The sequence below is a fragment of the Pipistrellus hanaki genome, assembly GCF_964339955.1.
Source record: "Pipistrellus hanaki genome assembly, chromosome: 18".
NCBI lineage: Eukaryota > Metazoa > Chordata > Mammalia > Chiroptera > Vespertilionidae > Pipistrellus > Pipistrellus hanaki.
In genome coordinates this window covers 25,179,018-25,205,452 of record NC_140520.1, presented here as the reverse complement: position 1 = coordinate 25,205,452, position 26,435 = coordinate 25,179,018, and the positions used below count along the sequence as shown (strand labels likewise).

Genomic DNA, 26,435 nt, shown 5'->3' with positions numbered 1-26,435 from the left:
CTCTGATATAAAAGACAGAAAAAGAGGGGCCTGAGGACACGCTGTCCTGGCATTTGGGGGCACTGGACAGCAATTTCAACTCGTAGATGGACAGAGGCACCAACAGGAGAGAAACAGCACATTCCAGCCATTCCACAGGGTGTTCGGGCTGTAAACCCAGATAATGGGCAGGGCGGCTGCCCTGTCCTCTGGCCGCCAGGCGCAGAGAACCAGTCCGCAGGCAGGCGTGCAACCAGATCAACCCGGCCGCCTCCTTCCCGGCGTCCCTCTCTCCTCAAGCCCCTGAGCAGACTTCAGTGCGTGATTATTCAGGGATAATAAGGTGGCTGGTACCTGGCCCCTGCCCTACCACCAACAGGCTTTTATACTGAATGAACGTCCATGTGGACAGGCAACACAACCCCATGGCCACGCAAAGGACAAGCCAACGCTCCTGCAGCTCTGCAAACGTTGAAATAACCCAACAGGGAGAGAAGAAAACAAAAAGGCTAGAACTCTTAACTCGACAAAGATCACCTTAAAAGGGAAGGTAGTTTTGTGTGTGTGTGTGTGTGTGTGTGTGTGTGTGTGTGTTTCTTTCTGGCCTTTCTCACACCACAAGCCAATACACGTGCCTGTGGGAAAACACAAACACGTGCGTGCACGCAAACACATCGAGACACGAGCTTTCAACATCCACCGATCAATATACCCTGTTTTGCCAGACACCCAGCTTCTCCCCGAGACGCCTTACCGTGAGTCAAAGGATTGCAATTCTTTCCTTAAAAGGGCTGTGTTTGTTCAAATGCACGTAAACACACACACGCACGGGCCTTGATGGCTGGGGGAGGCGGACTGTGATAGCCAAGGTGCTGGGAAAGAGAGGAGCGTGCCCCGGCCCGATCCTGGCTTGCTGCTCTTGAACTCCCGCATTAATTATAACAAATTACAGGGAACCCAAGTATAGTTTAGAAGTACGATAAACTCCCTAATAACAGCCTACCATTTAATCAGGGGTTCTCTTAAAAAAAAAAAAAAAAAAGAAAAGAAAAGAAAAGAAAAATCCATTCCCTACCATATTTCAGGGCGAGGGGGGACCCTGACTCCTCTCCTCCTGCCCCGTCCGGGAGAGCTGGGCGCAGAGCCCCAGCAATCCCGCCGGGAGAATTTAAAAGAACCGACAGGTTTCACCGCCGTGGGCTGTGATTCCCTGAACTGGGAAAACCTGGCATCGGAAGCAGCACTACCTTAGCCTCCAGAGAAAACCCTGTCCTCAAGATGACGATGTTAAAATAGAACCTACGTCTGTTTTGCTCAGTCTTCACAATCTCCAGCGACTTGGAAAAAACAGTCTGGCAGTTCCTCAAAAAGTTAAAAATATGGAGTTACCACATGACCGGGCAATTCGGCGCCTAGGTATATACCCACGAGAATTGAGAATACGTGTTCACACAGAAACGTTCACACAGCAACATTGCTCATAATAGAAAAAGGAAAAAAAAGAGAATCTAGCCAAATGTCCACCAACTTATGACCAAAAGTTGATCTAGCCATACAATAAAATATTATTTAGCCATAAAAAGGAATGAGATATTGATACATGCTACCACATGACCATGAATTTGCAAAAAAACCGAATCTAGACCAGACCTTATACCTTTCACAAAAATTAACTCAAAATGGATGACAAACCTCAATGCAAAATGCAAAACCACAAAAACCCTAAACCTACTAGATCAGTGGTCGCCAAGCTTTCAGACCTCACAGACCACCAATTGGCGACCACGGTATTAGATAACAGGAGAAAATCTAGATGAGCCTGGGAATGGAAATGATTTCTTAGATACAATGGTAAAGACACAATCCATGAAAGAAATAACTGATAGACTGGACTTCATTAAAATTAAAAACTTCCCCTCTGCCAAAGGCAGTATCAAGAGAATTGGAAGACAGTCACAGGTGAGGAAAGACTATTTGCAAAAGACACACCTGATGAAGAACTGACCCAAACACACAAAGATCTCTTAAAATGCAACAATAAGAAAACAAATAACCCAATTTTAAAAATAGGCCAAAGACCTTAACAGACACTTCATCAGAAGGCAAACCAATCAATGTGTCTTTCTCACATCAATGCTTCTCTCTCCCCCTCCAAACCCCCACTCCCTCTAAAAATCAATGGAGAAAAATATCCTCAGGTGAGGATAAACAAAACAAAAAGAAGCCTGCACACAGATGTTTATAGCAGCTTCATTCACAATTGCCAAAAGTTGGAAGCAACCAAATGTCCTTCAGTAGGTGAATAAACAAACTGAGGTACATCTAGACAAGAGAATGTTATTCAACATTAAAAAGAACTGAGCTATCAAGCCATGAAAAGACATGGAGGAGCCTTAAATGCATATTATTAAGTAAAAGAAATCAATCATACTGTATGATTCTAACTAGATGACATTCTGGAGAGAGGAAATCTATAGAGACAGTGGCTGCCAGGAGTTGGGGTCTGGGGAGGATGAACAGACAGAGCACAGAGGATACTTAGGGCACTGAAAATATTCTGTATGACATTATAATGATGAATATATGTCATATATTTGTCTAAAGAATATACAACACCAAGAGTGAACCCCAATATAAACTATGGGCTTTGGGTGTGTCAGCATAGGTCATCCTTGGTGAAAAGTCTAGTGAGTGATGATAAGGGGGCGGGAGACTATACCTGGGGGTGGGGAGGAGAATATGGAAAAATCTCTATAGCTCTCCCTCAATTTTGTTATAAGCCTAAAACTGCTCTTAAAACATGGTCTTACCAAAATAAAAATGCTCCTTCATCGTGGACCATTTGTTTACCTGAGAGTTATGTAAACTGCTTTCTGAGCTCCCAAGCAGCAAAGAAATAACTTGGGGATGAATCATAGTCAAAGATCAACAATCGCATGAAATAAAGCCTCCTGGGGGCAAATGGAGCACAGACCAAGGAGGAGCAAGGCTCCGTGTGGGTCTCTCCCCCCGCCCCCACCCCCCGCCCGGCCAGAGCCACTCCTTTGCATTACCACGGTACCTAATGGAGCCAGATCCCTTACTCTCAAAATAAGTATGGCTTGATTCATCAGCTCAAACCACATACCTGCCTGCCCTGAACATCATGTGTTCTTAATCTCACCTACAATTCCACTGTGGGGAAGGGGAGCTTGCTAGTAAACTGCATTTGGAAGTTGGGTGAGTCAACTGCCTAAAGATCTGTCTTCCTGGTAAAGAGCCAGGTTCGTGGCTAAGATGTTTGCCTAACATCCTTCAAATTTTGGTGAGCTGGCAGATGGTAGAGCAGTACTGTCGTTAGCAATATGCCTGGTCTGAAGGAGAAACTAAATAAAAATCAGCAAATATGTGTCAGGAGGATCATCTCTGTGGACAGGCTTGAGTCCTTCCTTGTTATTCCTAATTAAACCAGTGAACAACTGCAGAAGAAGCCACTTCTGCCCTGGCCAGGTAACTCAGTCGGTTAGAGTGTCATCTTGATACGGCAAGGTTGCAAGTTTGATCCCTGGTCAGGGCACATGCAAGAATCAACCAATGACTGCACAAATAAGTGGAACAACATATGGGTGTTTCTTTTTCTCTCTCTCAAATCAATCAATTAATTTAAAAAATTTAAAACACACACACACACAATGAAGCCACTTCTTCTGTTGATGAAATCATGTCCTAGAAATGAGCAGGAAATACTACGGGCTTAACAAATGTTTGACGAATGAATGATGGAATGAAAGTCAGTAATCAAATACATCCTTAGACACTATGATAAAAACAGAAGTTCCCAGCCTATATTAAGCCAGATGGCTAGATACGCAGAGTACCTGATCACTGGTGGTAACCAGAAAACTCAGTATAGATGGAGGTGAGAGGGGAGACCACTGGGTACTAGGACTCTACCTTCTTTCAGCCAGTTTCCCACCATCAGAGCAGGACAGCACAAAGAGGAGGCCTTCCTCTGGTCTTACAAATGGAACGTGCTAGTCTCTACCCAACGCGTACACACCTGCCGTACTCAGGAAACAACCTATAATTCTATATTGAAAGCAAGTGATGAGCCAGGCCAAGGGGACCTCTTCCAGCTGTGAGGACCTGCGGTCTAAGGTACCTATTGGGAAGGGAATGATCTGTCATTGATTGTGGTTTTTTTCAGCACAGGGATGGGCTGAGAATCTTTTATCTGTTTTCAGTACATCCTGTCTTTGGACTCTGACACGTCTGTACCCCATGTGAACAACCATCTATCTACACATTTCCCATTTCTACCAGCCCATGCATATCCTGAAGGCAGGGACCACCCCTTTTGATCAATAATTCACAGACCTAGTAGAAGATTTTATCTTTGGTAACTACGCAAAAAGCATCATGATTGTCTACTGACTCAGAGAAACCCAGTGGGTAAAACAAAACAAAACAAAAAAACACGCTTTTTTGGGAGTTAGCCACCCAAATAGCTGGCATAGAGCAATACTGGACTCAGCAGGAAAAAAAAAATCCCCAAATCACATAAACTCCAGGTACTGCAAAATAAAATGTCTTTCTCCAGCCACCGACTTGGAATCATTCATTCCATCCTGTGTGTTTCCACTGCATTCTTTAACTCTAACATGGCATTGACTAGGTATTGGTTTAACTATGTAGTTCTATTTTTGCTCTTTGGCTACTTTAAAAGCTTCTTTTGTTCTGTATTCCCCCCTCAACCACTAGCACACAGGAGGTGTTCACCGTACGTTTCCATTAGGCCAGAGTTACATTTCCATTACATCTTGGCAGCCATCTATGACATGGCCTTCTTTATGTCCAGCCAGTTAGTTACAGACTGGCTGGAAGCAACTTGAATTTGTTCCTGGGGCACTCTGAAAGAAATAACAAACACACACACACACATGTCCAGCCAACGCTTGGTACTCCTGAATTCTCCACAATTAAAATTTTAATCAATTTCTCTGGATGTTAAAAATCCAAAAGATTCACTAATCCTTAATAATAACAGCGCTTTCCATTTTGGGAGTTGTTTTCCAACTGTTTTCATGGGTCATAATTCACATCGTTTCATATTTGCAACAACCCTTTAAGACAGTCACTACAATTTCCCACCTACCCACAAGGAAGTGGAGGCTCGGTGAGGCTCGGTGACTTGCCAAATATTAGTCAAAGGCTCTTTCATGACATGTGCCTGTGTTAGCAAATTGGCACTGCCTGCAGATTCTATAAGTCTGGAGCATACATCTCAAAGGGAAAACTGGAAGGAAGAAAAGAACTACAGAAGGTTGTAAACACATTCCAACATGAATCCGCTAACCACTTTCTGGATTTTTACTGCTGGAAATGAATACTTTCCTTCTGCAGAATCTTCAAAAGCAGTTGAGGACATCAAGTGGAGACGCAAACTATCAAAGATAAAATCCCAAACCAGCAAACATCTCACGGCCCAAGAATCCAGTGTCTTCCTAGGCTGAGATTTCTGCCAAAATTGTGCTTGACGGTCTCAGGCATGGAAAATGTCTCTACAGTTCCTCCTTTCAAAGCCCTTAGGGGGCTGTGGGATGAAAGAACCAGAGCCTCCTCTTGTTGAATACAACTGGAAATAATTTTAGATGCCCTTCTTTTATAAAGTCTCTGCAAAGCAGTCCTCTACAACCCACAACCCATGATAAACTTTAAGGTAGAAAGTGCAACTTCCTAGAGAAGAAAATGAAGACCCAAAGTAACACCTGACTATACCCAGATAGAAAGAAGCCCACTGTGTAGGTATGGGGGCAAGGAAGACAGAATTGTCAAGCAGAGAACTAGAATTCTCACATCAGAGAGAATCCCTCATCCCCTCCATTTTATGGAAAGAGCTGCTATAAACACATTTTTCCTTTTATGTTTAAGAATTTAAAAGGATCTCATTAAACTAGGAACACATCACATGCCTTCTTAGGAACCAAGAACTCGGAGGCATAAAACCAAGAAAGGACTCTAGTTCCGGACAAGTCAATGATTGTGCCAGGCGTAAGGCCAGACTCAGAGGCCATGATTCCTAAAGAAAAACTCCCCCTTACACAAAAAGCTCAGCAGGCTTCTCCTTAAAATGATGACTGCAGAAAATATACGCCCTCCTATATCCTAATACGTTCATGGAACCAGCACAAAATCTATTGGTTAGAAATCATTACAAAACCTGCCAAATTCTATTACTGTGATGATTTCTTAACCTCTTACAATCTAAACCAACTTAGACCCAATTTGCTGGTAAAATATTAGAAATACACCAGTAAATACATTCAGTTATTCATCCATCCGTTCAATGGAACTTAATGAGCACCTACTACATGCCAGGAGTTGTTCTCAGCAACCGGGATATAGCCATGAACTAAAAATCCCAGTCCCTGTTCTCGTCCAAGAAACTCACCTTCCAGTGGGGATGCCAAGCAATAACTAAGTCCATAAGTAAGTTTACTGAGATAAAATTAGAAAGATGTATGGAGAGTAGTGAAGTGGGAGGTGGTCAAACAGGGTCTCTGATAAAGTGAACCCTGAGTGGAGATCTGAAGGAAGTGAGGAGCTGGCCATGTGGGTATTTCGGGAAAGAATGTATACTGCAGCCGATACCAGGGCCTGCAGGAAAGCGTGTGGTGGGCAGTTGGAGAATGTCAAGGAAGCTAGTGTAGCTTCAAGTTCAGGTATTTGTAAGGGACCATATACTTTTCCATAATAGACTGGAAATCCCATTCGGGACCGGAGTGACATCTTATCCTCTCTGCCTTTTACACTGTGCCTTCTCCTTAGGTTTTCCATGAATGCCCAGAAGTGAGTCTCCAAGGCAGAGGGGAGAAAGGAAGAGGAAGATGCTTCATGAACTGGCAAGGAACAGAGGGAGGGCCAAGAAACCCAGGTGCCACGCAACAAAGACTATGACCTGTCAGACAAGTCAGGAGGGTTTGTGGAAGGACGTAGAAGGCCTTAAGGAAGACAGAGCCCTGCAATGCCTCAAATGCTCTGAATGTTGGTCTCTGCCTTCTAGGCAATGGTTAGCCATTAAACATCTTTTGATAAAAGGACAATGATGAAGCAACAACCCTTAAGAAGGACGCTGAGAGTTGGTGCGTACACCCTAATAAGCAGATGGATAGTAGAGATTCAAGTCATGGGGCCAGGTAATAACAGTGCCAGGCACTGTAAAACATGCCTTTCCATTTACTAACCAGTTTAATCCTCAGCAGATCTTTCTGTTCGTGAAGAGACCAAGTCTTAGGGAGGATAAATAAGCCATCCAAGGGCACACGGAGAGCAAGTGGTGGAGCTAGAATTCAAAGCCAAGTCTGTCTGACCCAAAGCCTGTGCTCTCCACCAAGCCACTGTATTCAGGTTAGAGCAGAAAGCGGGGGCGAGTCGGCTGGAATGGATTCGAATGGGAAGTGGAGCTGCAGAGGGTTCCACGTGTGTGGAAGCGGCAGCCACTCAGTGTCCGTTCCTATCACAGCTCTGTCACTAACTCTCAGGGTGATCCTGGGCAGGTTCCTCAACGACTCTGTGTCTGTTTCCCATTCTGTAAAATCAGGGAGGTAAAGCACTAACTCTAAGAGTTGTTGTAAGGACCACATGGCATAACACATAGGAAGGGTTTAGAAGTATGCCCTGCCATAAAGGACTCAATAAATGTTAGCAGTCGTCCATATTATTAACATTAAGAAAGATCATTAATCCCAACCAAGTGCTTGCTTTTGTGTTCACGGGCGTGTCCTGAGGGGCTCGCACGTGAATAATGAATTCAATATAGGGAGCAAACGGAACCAAGATCAAGTACCTAAGGTGTTTGAGCCTTCAAATCTGCTTTTTATTTTCCTGGGAGTAACACAATTTTTGGAGAGCTGTTGGGTGCAACATACTCAGCAGAAATGAGTACACTCATCAAAGCCGTGTGCAAGAATGGCCATAGGATATATAATGCCCTTAACATGTGTACTAGAAATGGAAACAGCAGCACAGTTCATAACAGTTCCAAATGGAAATAATCCGATGACCTTCAGCAATGGAATGGGGAAACTGGTCAATTCCTGTGGAGGAATATAACAAAGCAGTGAAGGGGGAGGGGTGAAGTGGAGGCTGGAGTGTGTAAGTGAAGGATGTGAGTTAGCATGGGACACACGCCAGACGCAGACACACGGTGGTCTGCAGAGACGCAGCTCAAGCTCTGATCACGCTGGTTTCTTGTGGGAGACCTCGGAATTATTGATTCGTGATGTCCTGTATCCTTACCAAGTTCTGTGTTTCTTAAATGAAAACCTAAGAGGAGAATCTGTGCAATGCTCAAATGAGCCTAAAGAATTAGCTAATCTTCACAAGATTAGCAAACGTGACTCTAAACGATTAAATACACACATACATTTCATTCTCCATGACCAAAAGCTGGATTGAGTCTCTCACTTATTTTAATGCTCTCTAACCCAATTACTGATACACTGGGTCAAGGGTAAAACGTTTTTGTTTTAGTTTTTTTGTTTGTTGTTGTGTTGTTTTTTGTGTGTGTGTGTGTGTGTGTTTCTAGGTAAAATGCAAGTACCACAGGATGACTCTCTCATTCAATTCTCTTTCTTCTACAGATCATCAAAACTCTAAATCGATTTCTAATTGCACTGCAGTTATAATTATACAGTGTTACAAACTAGAAAATAATCATATTAAATCAGAAAGGAAAAATGCCTACTTTAGGGTAGAACAGTTAAATCATTTCAGATGCCCTTTTAAAAATCAGCCAGGTGTAAAGAATACCAGCCTTCCTTTAGCTGGTATTTTCCAACTTCCTGTGGATAAACTACTTCCAAGCCAAATTTTTAAAAATAAGAGTGGAATATTTTTTGTGAAAAAACATGAGAGTATTCGCTCTCAGGATAAAGCTTCCATACTCCTAACAAGAGGGAGCACATTAAGTTACGGGCATGTGTGTGCACATGCATCTCAGACACAAAAATCTCCCCATTTATAGTAAGGTAGTCACAGAAGTTTGTTTGGCAAATGAAGATACCTGCTATCCAGAAATGAACCTTCCCTCTCTTTCAATTTTTCGCAAATATATTGTGCTTCTGGTTATACTGTTTAATAGAATCAAGGATTCTATTAAACAGTATAAAAATAATGTCTTTAGCCAAAATCGGTTTGGCTCAGTGGATAGAGCGTCGGTCTGCAGACTGAAGGGTCCCAGGTTCGATTCTGGTCAAGGGCATGTACCTTGGCTGCGTGCACATCCCCGGTAGAGGGTGTGCAAGAGGCAGCTGGTCGATGTTTCTCTCTCATTGACGTTTCTAGCTATCTATCCCTCTCCCTTCCTCTCTGTAAAAAATCAATAAAATATATTTTTTTTTAAAAAAAGATTTTAGGATCCTAAAGCAGCTGTTATGACTTTTTTTTTTTAAAGATGTACATGATACTAAATTCTTATACAATAAGCATATACCCTTATGTTTATATATGCATGTAAACATACATTATATTACACACAATCTGTTATGCCTTATTAAAGTTTCACTGAAAGGCTTAATGTTGTATTCTGAGACAGAGGAAACACAACCCGACCAATATCTCTGCAGAACCTTGGGTTATAGTCCATTCTGTTCGTCCCATCACCACCACCCCCACTGAATATCTATTTCACTTCCTTAGCAATTCTTGATTCCTTCCCAGTTCCTCAAAATCCACCCTGAGAGTCTCTAACATCTGTTTCCTAACATCCAACAGCTGTAGCTGAAGGAACATCAGGATAGAGTTGCATTTCATGGAACCAAAGGTAAGAGTACAAATCACCTGTAGGACTGATGAAAGCCAGATCTAATTCTGGAAGTTAAGTACCAGAAACTGCATTTCTAAAGAATGCCACAGACAATTCTGATACTGGCAGGTTCAAGACCACACCTAAAGAATCAAAGAGCCCCCAATCTCTTAGTTTTTTTGTTTGTTTGTTTTGTTTTTGTTTGTTTGTTTTTCTTTCACAATCATCGCTTACCAAGAGTCCATCATCTCCTTCAATAATCTTTCCCTGGAATCTGTTTACCTTCCTCAGACAAAACCCTCTTCAAGTCGCAAGTTCTGCAAGATTAGCATCCGGTCAGCCTGGCCGCTCCTGCTGCAGCTCACCTCGCCTCCAGTCTCTGATCAGCCGCTCTGACCGTCCGTCGGGGAGGCTGGTGGCCAGGCCTGCCTTATCCCGTTTCCTCGCTCTCACCTGATAACCTCAGCAGGAAGCAGCACCGGCCTGGGCCCTCGGGACTGGATCTGCCCCCTTGCACTGGTGAGGTTGGGATGAGGGCAGGGCACCTCCTTAGGGAAGACAGGTGATGATGACCATCATTTTGGCAAATACATTTTTTGGCTTAAATTCATTTTGCCACTCCATCTTTGGGGAGTGCCTGAGAGAGTAAGAGACAAATCTGACATCATCTTCAGCATCATCAAGCCCTTCGTCTTTGGAGGGCGATGTTGATTTCTGGGACTCATGAGTCACCTCCAAATCTGAACTCAACATGTCGAGTTCCTCCTGAAACAGGGATTTGGGTTCTGCACTAAGCCCCTTGGTGCCACTGTCATGTCTCCACTTGGCTAGGGCAAACTATTTCCCAGAATGCTCTTCCAGGGGACGTTTTCAGTTCGTGAAAACTGGGAGTGATTCTTCTACCCGGTGACTCCCATCTACCTGCACAGCTTCCTAAGGAAGGCAGCAATTTCCCCCAATACCTTATGATATGCCTTTTGCACTTAAAAAAAAAAAAAAAAAAAAAAAAAAGCACTATTTGATCACCTGCTATGATTGGTGCTTTCCGAATTAATTCTCATTAGTAGCCATGCTGGTATTCTCTCCTGACTGACGATCACACAAAGGATGAGTTAGGGGAACTGGGGAATCTACAGAGCCTGACAAGAAACAAATACCGAGAGACAGGCCTTCTCACTTCAGGGCTGTGCTCCTACCAGAGCAGAGCTTTGTTTTTGAACTACACTGTATTCCTAGCTATTGTTTTCCTTGACTATTAGGCTGACTACCAGTTCTTTGCTGACTCCATCGATCATTCACAACAGACAACACAGTGGAGCAGATGCAGCACTCGTGTTCAGATGTTTCCATCAGTACCCGTCTTTTCACAGTTAGTCACTGATTTCAAGGATCCAAATGACGGACCTTTCTGAGTTTCCCTCAGACCTATGGTTTCTCTCTTTAGTTATACTCTTCTACCTTCTTCCAAATGTATGTCCTGGCCAAAAACATCTGTGTCCAACACGGCATCATCTCCATGATTTTCTATGAAAGCATCATGTGTCTGACTTGCCTTTTAGCTAAAGTTTACGTGAAATTAGCTGGACTGGACTCTGAAAAACGTTGACACACGTTTATGCAGGCGAACCCTCTACTCACTCTCCCCCAGCTGCAGGTACAAGAGTCACAGGCTGACCTTGAGAGAGAGCGTGCGGCTAGAACCCGTAGCAACACGTCCCCTCTGTGACTCCTCCTCCTTCTACTCTCATGAACTAGAACTACGCCGTTATTATTATTCCACAGTCACACCTGGGAACTTGACCCTGGCTGACACCTTCCCGCTGTGTCTCTCCAGTGTCTCCATTTCCCACCCTTCTGAAGGGCTTGGTGTCACCGGAAAGCTTGGCACGCTCCCTCGGTGCCCAGGGCTGCAGATCGCTGATAAAAAACGTTAAAGAAAACCCATCTGAGCTCCCATCTCCACATAATGCTCGCTATTTAAAGGCGGTTCAAAGAAGCGCCTGTTTCCCCCTACCCTTTGTTTCTTCTGTCTCAACGACTTCCTTCCCTTGGACAAAACGCATCTCTTCCAATTCCACGGCCTGTCCCTTTGGTGCTGCAGGGGAAGGGAGGGGAGGGCGGGCACGGGCTTTCGGGAAGTTCCAGTCCATCGTATCTATGGGCTTTCCCACGTCACAGGCTTGGTTCACTTAGAGCCAACCGTTCTCGTACCAGCTACACAGCCATGTCCCTGCAGGCCATGTCCCTGTATTGCCTGGTTCTCAGTCTCTTCGGCTACAAAATAAAGCAGCTGGCCTCTGTAATCTGTGGTGTTCCCTGTCCAGATAGAAAAACGGGAAGTAAACCTTCATCTGTCTTGATAGATGGCAAACGGTACTTTCTCAAATAGGCTGTGTTGTTGAAGATTTGTGATTTTTTTTGGGGGGGCGGGGGGGTGTTTTTTTGTGTGTGTGTGTGTGTTTTGTGTGTGTGTGTGTGTGTGTGTGTGTTTTGTGTGTGTGTGTTTTTGCCTACAGGACATACGGTACCTCTCTGGTGGATGGAACTTTTCATAGGTAATCAGAGATGATGCAGACATAGAAATAAATAAAGAGGAAATCTGAAAACCTTGAGCCACATCTCTGCCACGTAAAGTACGGGGACGAGTCACTGGGCATTCCGGAGTGATATCGCATAAAAGCCAAGTTCCCCTATGGACTGAGGGAAATGAGGCATCCAGTTGTACCATCTACAGTCTTGGTGGGCGGCAGTGGCATCCATCTAACGGAGCCAGTGAGGGATGGTTAGATCCAGGGCTGAGAAGCACTTGAGTTACGTGTACAGGTGTCAGAGGTCACCACCTACATGCCCGCAGGGCCATGCGGTCTCAGGAAGGAGTGAACGCTGCTGACCGCATGGCTGTAGGGGGCTGGGGACCTGGGGCAAACTAGATAATGTGTGCCCCTCTGTGAAGCATCCAAATTCGATTCTCTGAAAACGGTCCCGGTGGAACAAAACCACCTACCGACCAGAATCAGCTTCATGGGACCAGTTTATGACCTCTGGCTTTACAGGTACTCTAGTCCTCTGCTTCCTCTGCACTTCAACAGAATCTAAGTGTGCTACTCCGCTAAGCTGGAGAGCGCGGGCATGGGGGGATGTTTTTCTCTGGCAATGTAATGTAAAAGATTCCATTTATTTAATGGATGAAACCTCTACTTGTGAGTAACAAAACTTTTTTAAAAAAACACAATCCTGTTTTTATTGATTTCAGAGAGAAAAGGAAAGGGAGAGAGAGAGAGATACAAATATCAATGGTGAGAGAGAACAATCATTGATTGGCTGCCTCCTGCACACCCCCTTCTAGGGATCGAGCCCACAAGCCAGGCATGTGCCCTGACCTGGAATCAAACCATGACCTCCTGGTTCATGGGTCTATACTAAGGTGACCAGACATCCCGCTTTTGGCGGGACGGTCCCAATTTTTAACAACTTTTTTTAAAACGCCGCGGGACGCAGGACAAATTGTTAAAAATCAGGACTGTTCCGCCAAAAGCAAGATGTCTGGTCACCTTAGTCCATACTCAACCACTAACCCACACCAGTGGGGCAAAAACAATCCTTTTTTTAAGAGAATAAAAATAGTGCCCACCCTGTTTTCCTAGGGCCCCAGTAAGGACTGAACATCACTGAGGACACATAACATAGGAGCTACACAGAAATGCCAGCCACTACCAGCATTGCTATTACTGCACTGCACCATGTGATAGGATGAAGTTCTTCCACAGAGCCACAATATCCTCAGGCTGCGGAGGGTTAGGTCTTGTATCGGTCAGACAGCGCCGTACCAGAAGGCACAGAGAAAGGATTCTGTGCCTTCTCTCTCCTGCTGCCACTCAAGCGCTGTGGACCGATGTAGTGTGGGAATACACAGCACATCTGTCCATTTCCTTCCCCACCCCATTCGCTCCAATTCAAGGCCCCAGCCCTCCACTTCCAGGAATAACGTGGAACAAAGAGTTTTAGAACATCTACTCCCTGTGCCTCCTCTCCCCTCCCCCCCCCCCCCGACAAGATGTGTTTTATTTTTAAATCCATTATTGAAATTAACCTGCCATTCCCAATCCCACCCATTATAATGATCAACCTCCGAATTCTAAGAATCCCTTATAAGGAAGTGGATGTCTTTTAAAAATTCAGAAAGCATAGCTGGCGTGCTTCGACATGACAAAACACCTCTTCCCACAGCTCCTGTTTGTTTTCCCCTCTCCCCACCCCTCGGCTGAAGGTAAACACGGCTGGGTGGGATCGTCACATGCTACTAAGCTTTTGCATACATAGAGTAACCTAAATTGTTAATCCATGCTCCACCACAAACCTTTATCATTCCATGGATGGAATGTGGGATCATTTGGAATCGATGAGTGAGTGAATGAACAAATGCATGAATGTGTCTTTGGAAATCAAGGAATGCACGTGGATAAAATTAATACCCTGGCTTAAGAAATCGTTATTTTCAGAATGGCTCAACAGAAACGCACGATTCTGTCCTCTTTTAAACAGTTCAGAATAGATCACCAAATACTAGTAAACACACACACTAATCATCTGATTAGAAATGAGATCATTCTAACTCTTTAAAGGCAAAGGTGTTTTTAGAAGTACTATTTCACCTAATTTTTTTTTTTTAAAGAAAACGTTGCTTTACTAATTAAAACAGAAGTATATTTTGCTTTTTATAAAGGGTGAAAATCAAGTGCCAGATGCCTGGAAAACCCTAACATTCCATGAAAGCTCCCTCTGAGACATAAATGACGCCCCTGATGTATCATTGCCTTGTAAAATTCTGAGTTTTCCCTTCACTGACAGGGCACCTGATAGTACTAAAGGACACTGATTTATTTGACTCTTTGTTTTCCCTCCCCTAAAGGGAACAAATACCAAGGCTTAAAGGTTAACTTCCTTTTATTTGCCTGCACCTCGCTGCTCTGGAGCAGTGGGTTGCCTACACAACTCCCTACACCTCCCTGCGTGTTTTGCAAGCTGTAGCTTCTTCCTGGGGGAGCGGAGGGGGGAAAGCAGCAGCTCCATACAGCTGGAAGGCTTGCACTGGGAAGCAGGCCCGGCACTCAGGGGTGCTCTGGACTTGATGAAGACAGGCATGAACCCTGCAGGGTCCTCTTCTCCCAGTAAGACGTGAGGAAGTCTTAGGTGGGGACTGAAAAAAGCGAGCCCATCGGCTTCCCTACAGGAAGTTACATGGGCTTTGTAACAGCTCCCCAGGCTCTGTGGGATGTTCCAGTGAGTCAGGTCCAGGAGCGGAAATGGTTACCAGGGCCACGTATCTGCGTCCCTATTTGCATAGATAGGGAATGTTTTCCTTTAGTTCCCCTGCAGGCTTTTGGTATTGACGCGGTCGCTTTGATCGCACCCATCAGATCCACCCAGCTGAGCGCAGCTCACAAGGCAGCAACAACAGGAGCGGAGGTGCCTGAGCAGAGGTGGACCCCGGGCTGTCCTGGGCAGGGTCGGCTCCAGAACTTGCAGAGTCCAGGGGCAAATTAAAATGTAGGGTCTGCTGTGCAAAAATGAAGAATTTCAAGAGGGCAACAGCAGAGATGAAGCCCGGTGCAGGGCCCCCCTGTGGACCTAAATGCACGAGTCTCCGCCCATCGAGCTGGTCCAGGTCCCCGGAGACACTGGCCAGGCTCCCTGGGTTTCAGTCATCCCTAAGGACAAACTCAACTAAGTCTCCACTACATCAGACACTCGGACATGAACTACAAGCCGCCTGGAGATCCAGCTCTTTGGGGGAGCAGGAAAGGTGCTGAGGTCTGCTCATCCTTCTCCTCCTACTTGACTAGCGAGATGCCCACCTTATAAGCAACCTGTAATAAAGGCTGAAATCAAAAAGCCATGTGGATGGCAGCTATCCTTCTCACCGACTAACCTCCTTGTGGGCCAGCCATTCTTCTTGCCTCCGAGACTGCTCTGTGGCTCCCAGACAGCCATTTTCCTCTGTCATCTGGTCATACATTACACACGCACCACACAGAATCATGTTGGAGACTAAGTCCTAGTATCAATAGAGTCTTAAAATATCTCAGCTCTCTGGCAGCAACGACCACGTCCTCAGCCATCCCCGGAGAGAGAACAAGCTCCCATTCACCAGCTGGGGCCGCTCGGAGGGAGGATCCGAGATGCTCAGCAGATTCTGTCCTCCCAGGGAACTCCAGCCACCTCGCCTTGGATGGGGGCTGGAAGGGAGTCCCTGTTTCCCACTTCCAATAGCCATTAAGATGGCATTTCAAAATAATAAAAGAAATCAAAGAACCAGAGGAGCAGAATAAACGGTGCTGTGAAAGGAAATGGGGACCTTACCATAATTAGAGCTTCTAAAAGGGACAGTAAACACGGGCTGGATGCAGACTTAATCCAACGGCATGCAAGGCAGATGGCAAGAGCTTAAGTGGGGACAGCACCGGTATGTGACAGAACGGTAAGAGGAAGAAAGCCTTTGTATGATCTGTGGACTGCATCCTAAAACCTAGTTTACTGTATTTTCCGGCGTATAAGACGACCCTCTAATTTTACAGTTAAAACATAGGTTTAGGCCTATATTCGCTGTATAAGACTACCCCCCACTTCAAAGAAAAGGCTTACTTTGCCGTCAAGATCTGCAGGTAATTTTTGTGCAATTTTGGTCTTTTGCCCCCGATTTTCGGTTGACTTTTTTTCGTTTCAAAAGTCGTCTTATACGCCGGAAAATGCGGTATTTTAAAAAATAAAAGTAATACATATGTATATATTTTTTTATTCCTTCCCCCCCCCCAAATAAAACACCCTTTTGGCCTTTATGAGGATGCTAGGCTTCACCTCGTCTGGCTTGATGACCAATACACCAATGGGCCCTGGCTGGGTGGTTCAACTGGTTGGAGCATCGTCCCAGGTACCAGAAGGTTACAGGTTGGATCCCAGGTCAGGGCACATTCAGGAGGCAACAGAGGGATGTTTATCTCTCTTTCCCTCTCTCCCTTCCTCTCTCTCTCTAGAAATCAATAAAGCATATCTTTGGGTGAAGATTAAAGTGTGTGTGTGTGTGTGTGTGTGTGTGTGTGTGTGTGTGTGTTTGGCCCAAAAATGTAACTGGGAGAAAAGAGGGCCCCCATCATAGTGTAAAAATGCAAGAACCTAACTCCTTTGCCCTTCACCATCACACAAAGATGCACACGCCCTCTTCATGGTGCCGTTTTCAGTGTGGAAAGACACCTCTCCAGGGACTTCTTCCCAGAGAGGAACGGTATTTAACCCTGAAGAATGTCCCCACGCACCATCCCATACAGAGAGCCGGCATTTTTAAAATCTCCCCGGGAATGAGGGGGAGGCAGCCTGACCTAGCAGACCAGCACAGTGTGTCACTGGAGACTACGGGGGATCCGCAGAAACCACGGGGCAGCACCCGCTGGCGGGAGGGAGCCGGGACAGGTCCTGCAGACGCACAGCGGTGTGCTGGGCCGTCCTTGGCGTGTGTGTGTGGAGTGGCTGCGCCGGGCACAGCGGCGGTTCCACTGCTTTGCTTCCATACAGAGCTCCCCACGAGGAGGGCGGGCAGCCCCACCTGAGCGCCAGGCTACACGCCCGCTCTGGGAAAGAGGCAAAGGTTTCCTGCCCGCACGGGGACAATGAAAGGCTCCTTGGCACGAGGCAAACGTACCATTCCACGGTGAGCCATGCAAAGGCAAACACGTTCTGGTGCAAGAAAAATGTCCCAGAATGCAATGTTTTTCAAGCCATGCGTGCCTGGGGTCAGCAGCTCCAAGTTTTGGAGCCTAAATTCCCTCTTCAAAAATGACTTTTTCCTTGAAAAGTTTTCTTTCATATTAAACACACACACACACACACACACACACACACACAACACAACACTCAAGAGGGACTTCCTCGCTGGAGAAAGACTTGGAAAAAGCCCAGAGCTAAACTCAAAGCAGTGATCTTGGCCCGGAGTTCCCTGGCTTCCCTTTTGCTATTATTAAGTATCCTTCTGTTTGACTAAGAATTTCTCCACCTCTCACAAGCCATCGTTTTCCCTTCTGGGTCCAGAAAAAGCTGAAAACCATGTGTTCATAATGAGCCTGTTGCTACGCAAATGATTAAAACACATTACAGAAATCTTTCCTTGGAGGCAGGGGAAGATGAGCTGCTAGTAAGAGTTCCTTTGCTGGACAGAAAAGCTGGCAACAGGAATATGAGAAGCTAAGCGAAATGGGGAAAAAAAAAAAAAAGAAAGAAAAAAAAAACTATGATGGCCCCATCCCTTGAGGCATTTTAACCAAAGGTTTAGGGGAAAAGAACATTTTTACAGCCCCAAGGTACTGAGTCTTACAGTTTGGAGAGGGGTTAACAAAATGTCTTCTTAATCTCCTTAATTCCTCTGGTTTCATGACTCACCCTCCCTCTGCCTATGAGGGTATCCTTTTCACCAGTTTCTTCGCACTTCTGTAAGTGTATCAAGAGATTTGTTTTCCTTTGTATGTGTACTCCTATGTGTATTCTCCTTCTAATATCTTTTGTCTTCTCCTTCAATTATCACCTAAAACTAAGGCCTGAGTGGTTCATTTCTCCCCCAACTCAATCATTAGCATCTTGGCTGATTTCCCTCACTTATGCAGAGATTTGTTCTTCAAAAGGTATATCCAGGAGATGAGACACAGTATGTCAAAATTAATGTCAAGAAACAGAGCTTCTTAATTTCCTAATTAAAAAAAAACATCTGGACTTGATAATTTCAATAAAGCCCATTGCTTTCTTAAACAGTTGACAGCCAACAACATTGGAAAATTTTTGTTGGTTTCCTTTGTATAGTCCATTTTTTCTTGTTGTTTTTAATCCTCACCTGAGGATATTTTTCCCATTGATTTTTAGAGAGAGTGGAAGGGAAGGAGGGGGCAGAGAGAGAGAAAAAAAAAAGAGAGAGGTGAGAGATACCAATTGGTTGTGTGTTTGTATGTATCCCAACCAGGACCAGGGATCAAGCCTGCAACCCAGGTATGTGCCCTTGACTAGGAATCAAGCCCATGACCCTTAGGTCCACGGGACAATGCTCCAACCACTGAACCACACAGGCCAGGGCTGTATAGTCTATTAATCTGCAAGTCTTCAAGAAAGGGATTATCTGGGGATAATAAATGAAATACATGCCTTTTAACTATAACTTCCTTTCACCCCTGTGGGTCTTAATATACATGGGTTGACACACACATCAAACTAACAGTTTACTTCTAAACTCTCCTTCTTCCAAGAGAAGTGCTGGTCCTGATGAATTCTACAGAACCAGCTTCCCTCTCAGAGAGAGGGAGCCAGGCCACTGCAAACCTGTGTTGGGTGAAAACAAGTTTGGTTGGCTCAGACAAAGGCTTATTTTTTTAAGCACAGATGGTTGAATGGTTGCCTCCTCCAAAGGGTTTGCCCGCCCTGGAAGACAGATTTCTATTTCTAATCTATGCAAATCTCTCTCTCTCTCTCTCTGTGGGCATCACAAAGACGAGCTGTTTGGTGTCAGACAGGGCTGGTCCCAGGTGCTCGCAGAGGCCAAAGCCCATCTCCCACCTGAGCCGCCTGGAAACTGGAATTACAGCGGATGGCTGCCGAGTTAGTCATCGCCCTCCTCCTCCAGGGAGGATTCCTCCGGAGCCCAGTCCCACCACCGCTCCTCCTGCCTGCTCTGCCTCAGGAGTCTCAACCTTCAGATGGGACCCCAGATGCTTCTAAAACCTCCTGACACTGCTCAGATTTCTGCCCCCCCCCACCCCCACCCACACACACACACACACACACTCCCTCAAAGGCTCCTACTGACTCTGAGGAACATTCTTCACCTTGAATTCAGCTCATCTATTTGCCTCTAACATCAAACCCAGAAACCCCGAGCATCGAAAGATGCGATTCTGTCCAGCCCGTGTCTTCTTTGTACTCTAGTCTATGTGCCTTCCACCCACGGCAGGTCTCACTGAATCACACCTGAGTCACTGTCGGCGGCCCTCAACCTTCCCATGTGTATGTTAGTCCCTTTTGCTTTCCTTTCTCCCTCTATACATTGTCCTTCCTGTACGTACAATCCTTCTCTCTTATTTCTCCATCGCCCCAGGTTAAGGCTTTGATTTGCTCTGACACTCCTTGAAGCATTCCAGTTCTAAGGCACCTGGAGGCAAAAAAAATTCCTAGAATTCTCTCTCTCTCTCTCTCTCTCTCTCTCTCTCTCTCTCTCTCTCTCTCTCTCTCTCTCTCTCTCTCCTTCTCCCCTCCTCCCTCTCTATCTCTCTCTCTCTCACACACCCCTCCTCATGCTAACCAGCTCCTAACTTTAAGCATCCTTCACCATAAAAGGTACCATCAGAAACCTACATAGTTTAGTTCCAACGTTTGAGCCTAATAGTGTCCTCCAAGCGTTGCATTATTTTCTTTGTTAGTTTTTCTGAGCAAACGGCAGTCACAGAGTTTGCTTCAGAATCTCGTGTTGGAAAACACTGTCCCTCCCAATCGAACTTCATCTTAAATGGACCATGCTCACAAAGCAAAAGGAATTCTAAAGGAAAGGGAAAGACGTGCCGCCTAATTCTCAGCCTCAATAACCAGCACCACCAAAAACTCTTACTCTTTACCTCAAACTTGAGGGGTCAACACGTTTTGCTTTGTTTCAGCTTGGGAATGCAAATACTGACAGCCCGATAATGCAAACGTTAAGTTTACTTACCTGGAAAACCTAAAACGATAAAGAACTTTAGAGGTTAATTAATCTATTGATTCCCAAGTACGAACGAACATCAGAACCACCCGAGGAATTATTATTTTAAACAATGCATGATCCCCTTAGACATGCCTTAGCCATTCCAATGCAGACTTCTGGTGCAGCCCTAGAATCCATGTTTACAATAAGCACTCCGGGTAATTAGGATATAGCAGGCCATGGTCTGTTGAAGCAACTGGTTTATTCCAACATCCCACCCCCTATGACAGTCTCCTCCGTGGAACCTCACATCACCACCTGCTCTGTGCCAGCAATTCCGGACGCCAGGGACCTTGCCCGTCTATATGTCTGCCTGCTCCTCGTTTTTTATGGGCTTAACCATTAGAAGCCATGTTCTTATGTTGAGTCAAGTAACCAAAGCCTTTCAATTCCTTGAACTTCACTATCAGCCCTAATTTTGTGTTCCAGAACGGACACAGAATTCCTCCCCAAAAGTCTTCATATATCCCAGGGCAGCCACCCATGCCCTCACAAGTCTTCATTTTTCCAAACAAACTGATTTAACTTTTTTTTTTTTAAATATATTTTCTTGATTTTTTTACAGAGAGGAATAGAGTTAGAAACATCGATGAGAGAGAATCATCGATCAGCTGCCTCTTGCACACTCCCTACTGGGGATGTGCCTGCAACCAAGGTACATGCCCTTGACAAGAATCGAACCTGGGACCTTACAGTCCACAGGCCGAAGCTCTATCCACTGAGCCAAACCAGTTTGGGCGTGATTTCTTTAACTTCTTAAAGCACAATGCCCGAGTCCCTTGCCATTTCAACTGCTCTTCTGAAGCAACGGACCTAACAGAGTCAGTCTGTCTAAAGTAGCAGCACTTCTGCCGAAACCAGTTTGGCTCAGTGGTAGAGCATCAGTCTGCGGACTGAAAGGTCCCAGGTTCGATTCTGGTCAAGGGCATGTACATTGGTTGCGGGCACATCCCCGGTAGGGGGTGTGCAAGAGGCAGCTGGTCGATGTTTCTCTCTCATCGATGTTTCTAGCTCTCTATTCCTCTCCCTTCCTCTCTGTAAAAAATTAATAAAGTATATTAAAAAAATAAATAAATAAAGTAGCAGCACTTCGTTTTTTTCTCATGGATGACTTCTTTCAATAGGCAGTAATTTATAGCCCGTGTTTCAGTCTTGTTACTCATTGCCTTGCAGTTAATGGTCCGAGAGCCACGATCGGCAAGTACTTATTAACCCAATGCTATCTTCCTAACTGTGTAAGTACTCAGCAAGGATTCATAAGCCAGCAGGATTCGTCCACATTTGAGGCGTAAATCACTTCTTGTACAGAAAGGGCTTAGCCCTAGCCGGTTTGGCTCAGTGGATTGAGTGTTGGCCAGTCGACTGAAGGGTCCCAGGTTCGATTCTGGTCTAGGGCACATGCCCAGATTGTGGGCTCAATCCCCAGTAGGGGACAGGGAATCAATGACTCTCTCTTAACATTGATGTTTCTCTCTCTCTCCCTCTCTGAAATCAATAAAAAACATATTTTCAAAAAAGGACTTAGATAAGTGAAATAACTTGAAAACAATGGATGGCAGTATACAACCAAATGCTTCCAAGGAATGGCACCTGAAAGACTGAACACAGGTTTCCTGGGTCAGACTGGGAGCTATCTCATGCCCTCTATTTACATAAAAACCACCTAATTTAACAAGTTTTTTATTAAAAAAAAAAAATGATGGGAGCCATTACCTCAAAATGCATATATAAAAATGTCAAGTACATTCTATTTCAGAAAGTTAAAATCTAAGAAACCACACATGCACGCATGGAGTCGAATGCCACTTGCTCCTTTGTCTCAGCATGTCACTGGCCCTGCCACCCACGCACTCGGAATGCCATGATCCGGGGAAAAGGAGAAAACCAGAGAGTTCAAGCAATTCCTTTTATTACTGCAAATAACCACTGGATGAGATAGCCCCCCAACGAGGACATTTTAATGGAAAACTCTTACCAATAAGTGAACTGTACCACCACCAACAAAAATGCATTCGTGTCATTCGTAGAATCACAGACTATCAGAACTTGAGGAATTATCCAAATCCCTCTCATGAGGAGAAATATCACTCCAAAGATGGCAGGTGATTCTCTCCAAGGTTAAGCAGCCAATGAGCAGGAGGAAGGGACCAATCCCCAGGTGGGTCTCCCCTCTTGTCAATCAAAACTCTTATCCCTCCATGTTTTCCTCAATTCTACTCCCATCTCCCCTTACCTTCCCAACCCTCAAATCCAAAGTTTGTAGGCACATTTTGTTTGGGGACATTGTGAGCAAAGGCATGGACTACCCGGTAAATAGGAGGTCCATTTTTCAATTAGATTCTAGCCTATTTTCCCCACAGCGCCCAATGACACCAACTTCTACCTGACTCAGGATCACTGCAGTCTTATAAGCATTGTAGGGAACAGTTGAGTCAGAGTTAGCAACATGAATTCAAACAAATATTCTAAAGCTGAAAAGCAATTGGAGAAGAATCCCCATCTACTGCCCACGGAACACACGCACACATGTACACACACACACATACACACACACATGCACACGTGCACGCACACACGCATGCACACGTGCACACACGCATGCACACACATACACGCACACATGCACACAAGTGTGCGCGCGCACACACATACACACGCAGGCACACACACACACACACACACCCTAGATGAACCAGCTCATGTCCTTCATCAGAAGCCTCGCCACTCGTCCACGCCCTGACACGGAATGCGGGGAGGCGCATGCACCTACCTCGTGGCCTCCTGCTGAAGCCATGACACATTTGGCACGTAGAACATGACTCCGAAGAAAAGCAGAGGCTCGTTAGCGAACTTGTCCAGATGTTTCTTCAGCGGTTTCTCCAGCTCCACCCATCGTGCTTGCTGGCTCTTGCTGAGAAACCAGAGGCCAAAGTAGTGCGTCTAGATAAAAGGGCAAAACAACATCAGTCTACACTGGTGAGGGCCCTCCCAAGACCACACAGGGAACGGGGCTCCCAGCCTCCCGGCCCCCGCGGCGCCCCGGCCCATACACAGGTGCTCAGCTGTCACTTTCTAACGCTGGGAGGACTTAAGAAAAAGAAACCACATGTACACAGGGATTGTGATCGGCGCTGAGTATCCAGAGGCAGGATCCACACCCATTGCTGCTGTTTGCCTGGGTGGATGCTGATGCACCTGTGTCGGGGTGAGGGGGTGGTGCAGGATGGGGACCTCGCCGGCTTTTTCCTTAGATCTCCAGGCTGACATCCCCGTGGCCCCTGGGGCCCCGTGCTCTCACACGGAACGGGCCGGCCAAGGCAAGCACAGTCCCTGCACCTGCTGCAAAGGAACCGATGACTCAACTCCTAGGACAAGGCCTTCTGCCAACGGCCAGCTTCCACCGCGTGGAACATTGTCATCCAGTCCCAGATTTTTTTTTTTAATATATTTTATTGATTTTTTTACAGAGAGGAAGGGAGAGGGATAGAGAGCTAGAAACATGGATGAGAGAGAAACATCGTCCAGCTGGCCTCCTGCACACCCCCTACTGGGGATGTGCCCGCAACCAAGGTACATGCCCTTGACAGGAATTGAATCCGGGACCTCTCAGTCCACAGGCCAACGCTCTATTCACTGAGCCAAACCGGTTTCGGCTAGTCCCAGATTTTAACTGAAATTGGACTCATTCCTTTGGAGCTTCACTGGAGTCCTTGAAACCACACTGCCTGGACCACGTCATTGTACGTGAACCGAAGCAAATCTCTCCCCCGCATCAAGCTTTCAGAGTGATGGAGTCTCCTCTTCGCAGCTGCCAGGGGCCCCGGTGGCTGTTCCTGGCCCATTATGGTGGGATTTGATCGATGAAAGTGAGGTTTGTCACCCTCAGACGTGAAGCCTCACCCAGTTTCATGGTGAACCACGTGCCCAATGATGAAAACGGGTGCTTTCAGGCATCCGATCCTGCCTTCATATTAACTGATGCTCAGATTTCAGGATTAGCACAACAATCGCCAAAAAAACACCCAGATCGCTGCTTTTGAAGACTTCTTTTCTATTTCAATCACAGCCTCGAAACACTGAACAGCACACCTGGAAACCTGCCTTCAAAAGAATGCTTTTCAGGATGATGCTTCGTTTCCAAAGGCATTGCTGGGCAGATGTTCCCCCGCCAGCTGGCCGCCCCCCCCCCCCCGCCCCTCCTCCTCCACACTGCGGCTCACCGGGGCCACAGCGCTACCCAGGCCTGCAGACTCTGACTTTACTGGAAAGCCAGACCTCGCCTCGCCTCCCTACAGCTAGAGACCCAAAACCTCCACAAGGTGTTGTTAAACGATACTTTCTGGTGGGAGCGGTGATTTGATCCGATTTCCTCCACGAGGTCCCCAAGGGCAAGTTCACACCAGAAGTCCATGCATTTCTCGAGCAACGAAATGCCAACAAACAGAGCCAGAGCCAAGGTTCCATGTCTGTCGGCTCAGACAAACTGGCTGGAGTGAATTCCGACCCTATTGTTCCTCTCCCAGCTCCGGGGAGTCCGTGAGCGGATCCAGGGTGACCCAGGACGGGTGAGGGAGAGAAAGTGAAGAAAACAGGCTCTGAGGTCACTCATCTCCCAGGGACTCACTGCCTCAGGGACTGTGGCCAAGCTATGGTGCCTCCTCCCGTCTCAGAGCCTCCCCATCTGTAAAATGGGGGTGCTGACGACGCCTATCGCCCACAGGCTCCTCGGGTGTCAGTGCGGTGATGCCCATCAACCGTGCATGGGGGTGGGGAGGAGGGACCTGTTAAGCAAACGCTTCATAAATGGTGTCTCCTGCTGCTGCGGATGCTACTTCCACCATCAGCTTCCCTGGGAAGTAAAGCAGGCAAGCCTCAAGAACCTTGTTCGTCAGTGCGACCGGCTACCCCATGAACCGCTGGACCAGAAAACAGCAGTTGCCTGAACTAAAAGAGAAAAGGCAAGTCAACGTCAAAGCTGGAAAGCCTGCCGGTCAATCACACAAAAGTCTAAAAGGTGTAAGAGCCCTGGCCCCCTGTGTGGCTCAGGTGGTTGAGTGTCATCCTGTGCACCAAGAGATTGCCAGCTCCATTCACAGTCCGGGCACATGCCCGGGTTTCAGGCTTCGGAGGCAGCCTACTGACTGATGCCTCACTCACACATCGATGTTTCTTTCTCTCTCCCTTTCCCTTCCTCTTTCTCTAAAATCAATAAACACAAAATAAAATAAAATAAAATAAAATAAAATAAAATAAAATAAAATAAAATAAAATAAAATAAAATAAAATAAAATAAGAAGAAAAAAATAGTCACAGAGCAGTGCCTCCACAGGACTTCCTTGAGAGTCTCCTTACAGATGTTGGGGGGACCTGGGCACCTCACTCAGATGCTGTCCTGGAGGATCTATGATGGAGGCTCGGGTGAATCTTGAAGCGAGGTAACCTGGGTACTTAGTAAGCTGAGAAAAGGCCCAAGGCGGTTCTGCATTATACTAAAGTCCGTTAAGAAGTCTAGGATCATAGAAGCGTCTTTTGGATGGCCAGCGGTGAGTTTGCATAGAATAAATGAGGTAATACGGTATATGTAACCAGTAATGTGCAAGTATTTTGCTTGGAAAAGAGCCCTTTATAAGCATTTGGGTGGAGAAAGGGAGGACAAACTTTAGTTATTAAGCAGGCCGCCCATGATTTAGTGTCTTTTGCTCAAAGTAGTGTTGACTTTCAGGGATATAATTTATGGGCCTCGCTTCATTCAGATGATAACACTCACTCAAATTAGTAACACCCAAATTATAAAGGGCCCTCAGTAACTGCATAAACAGTCTATGGTTGATTTTTCAAAAGAGGATTTTTTTAAAAATTTGTTTCCGGCTCCTGTGCTTTCATAAAGGCTAGTGTTTTAAATTTCCTTTT

General features: G+C 45.8%; 1 protein-coding gene across 2 annotated transcripts in view; it reads right to left on the bottom strand.

The window, feature by feature from the left end:
- PTPN14 (protein tyrosine phosphatase non-receptor type 14) overlaps positions 1-26,435 on the bottom strand; it is a 142,903-nt gene that overhangs the window by 54,316 nt on the left and 62,152 nt on the right. For both annotated transcript variants that reach the window (XM_084865526.1, XM_084865527.1), the window contains one exon: positions 23,296-23,465. In XM_084865526.1, the coding sequence (XP_084721652.1) occupies positions 23,296-23,465 (170 nt within the window). The remainder of the gene's footprint in view (positions 1-23,295; positions 23,466-26,435) is intronic.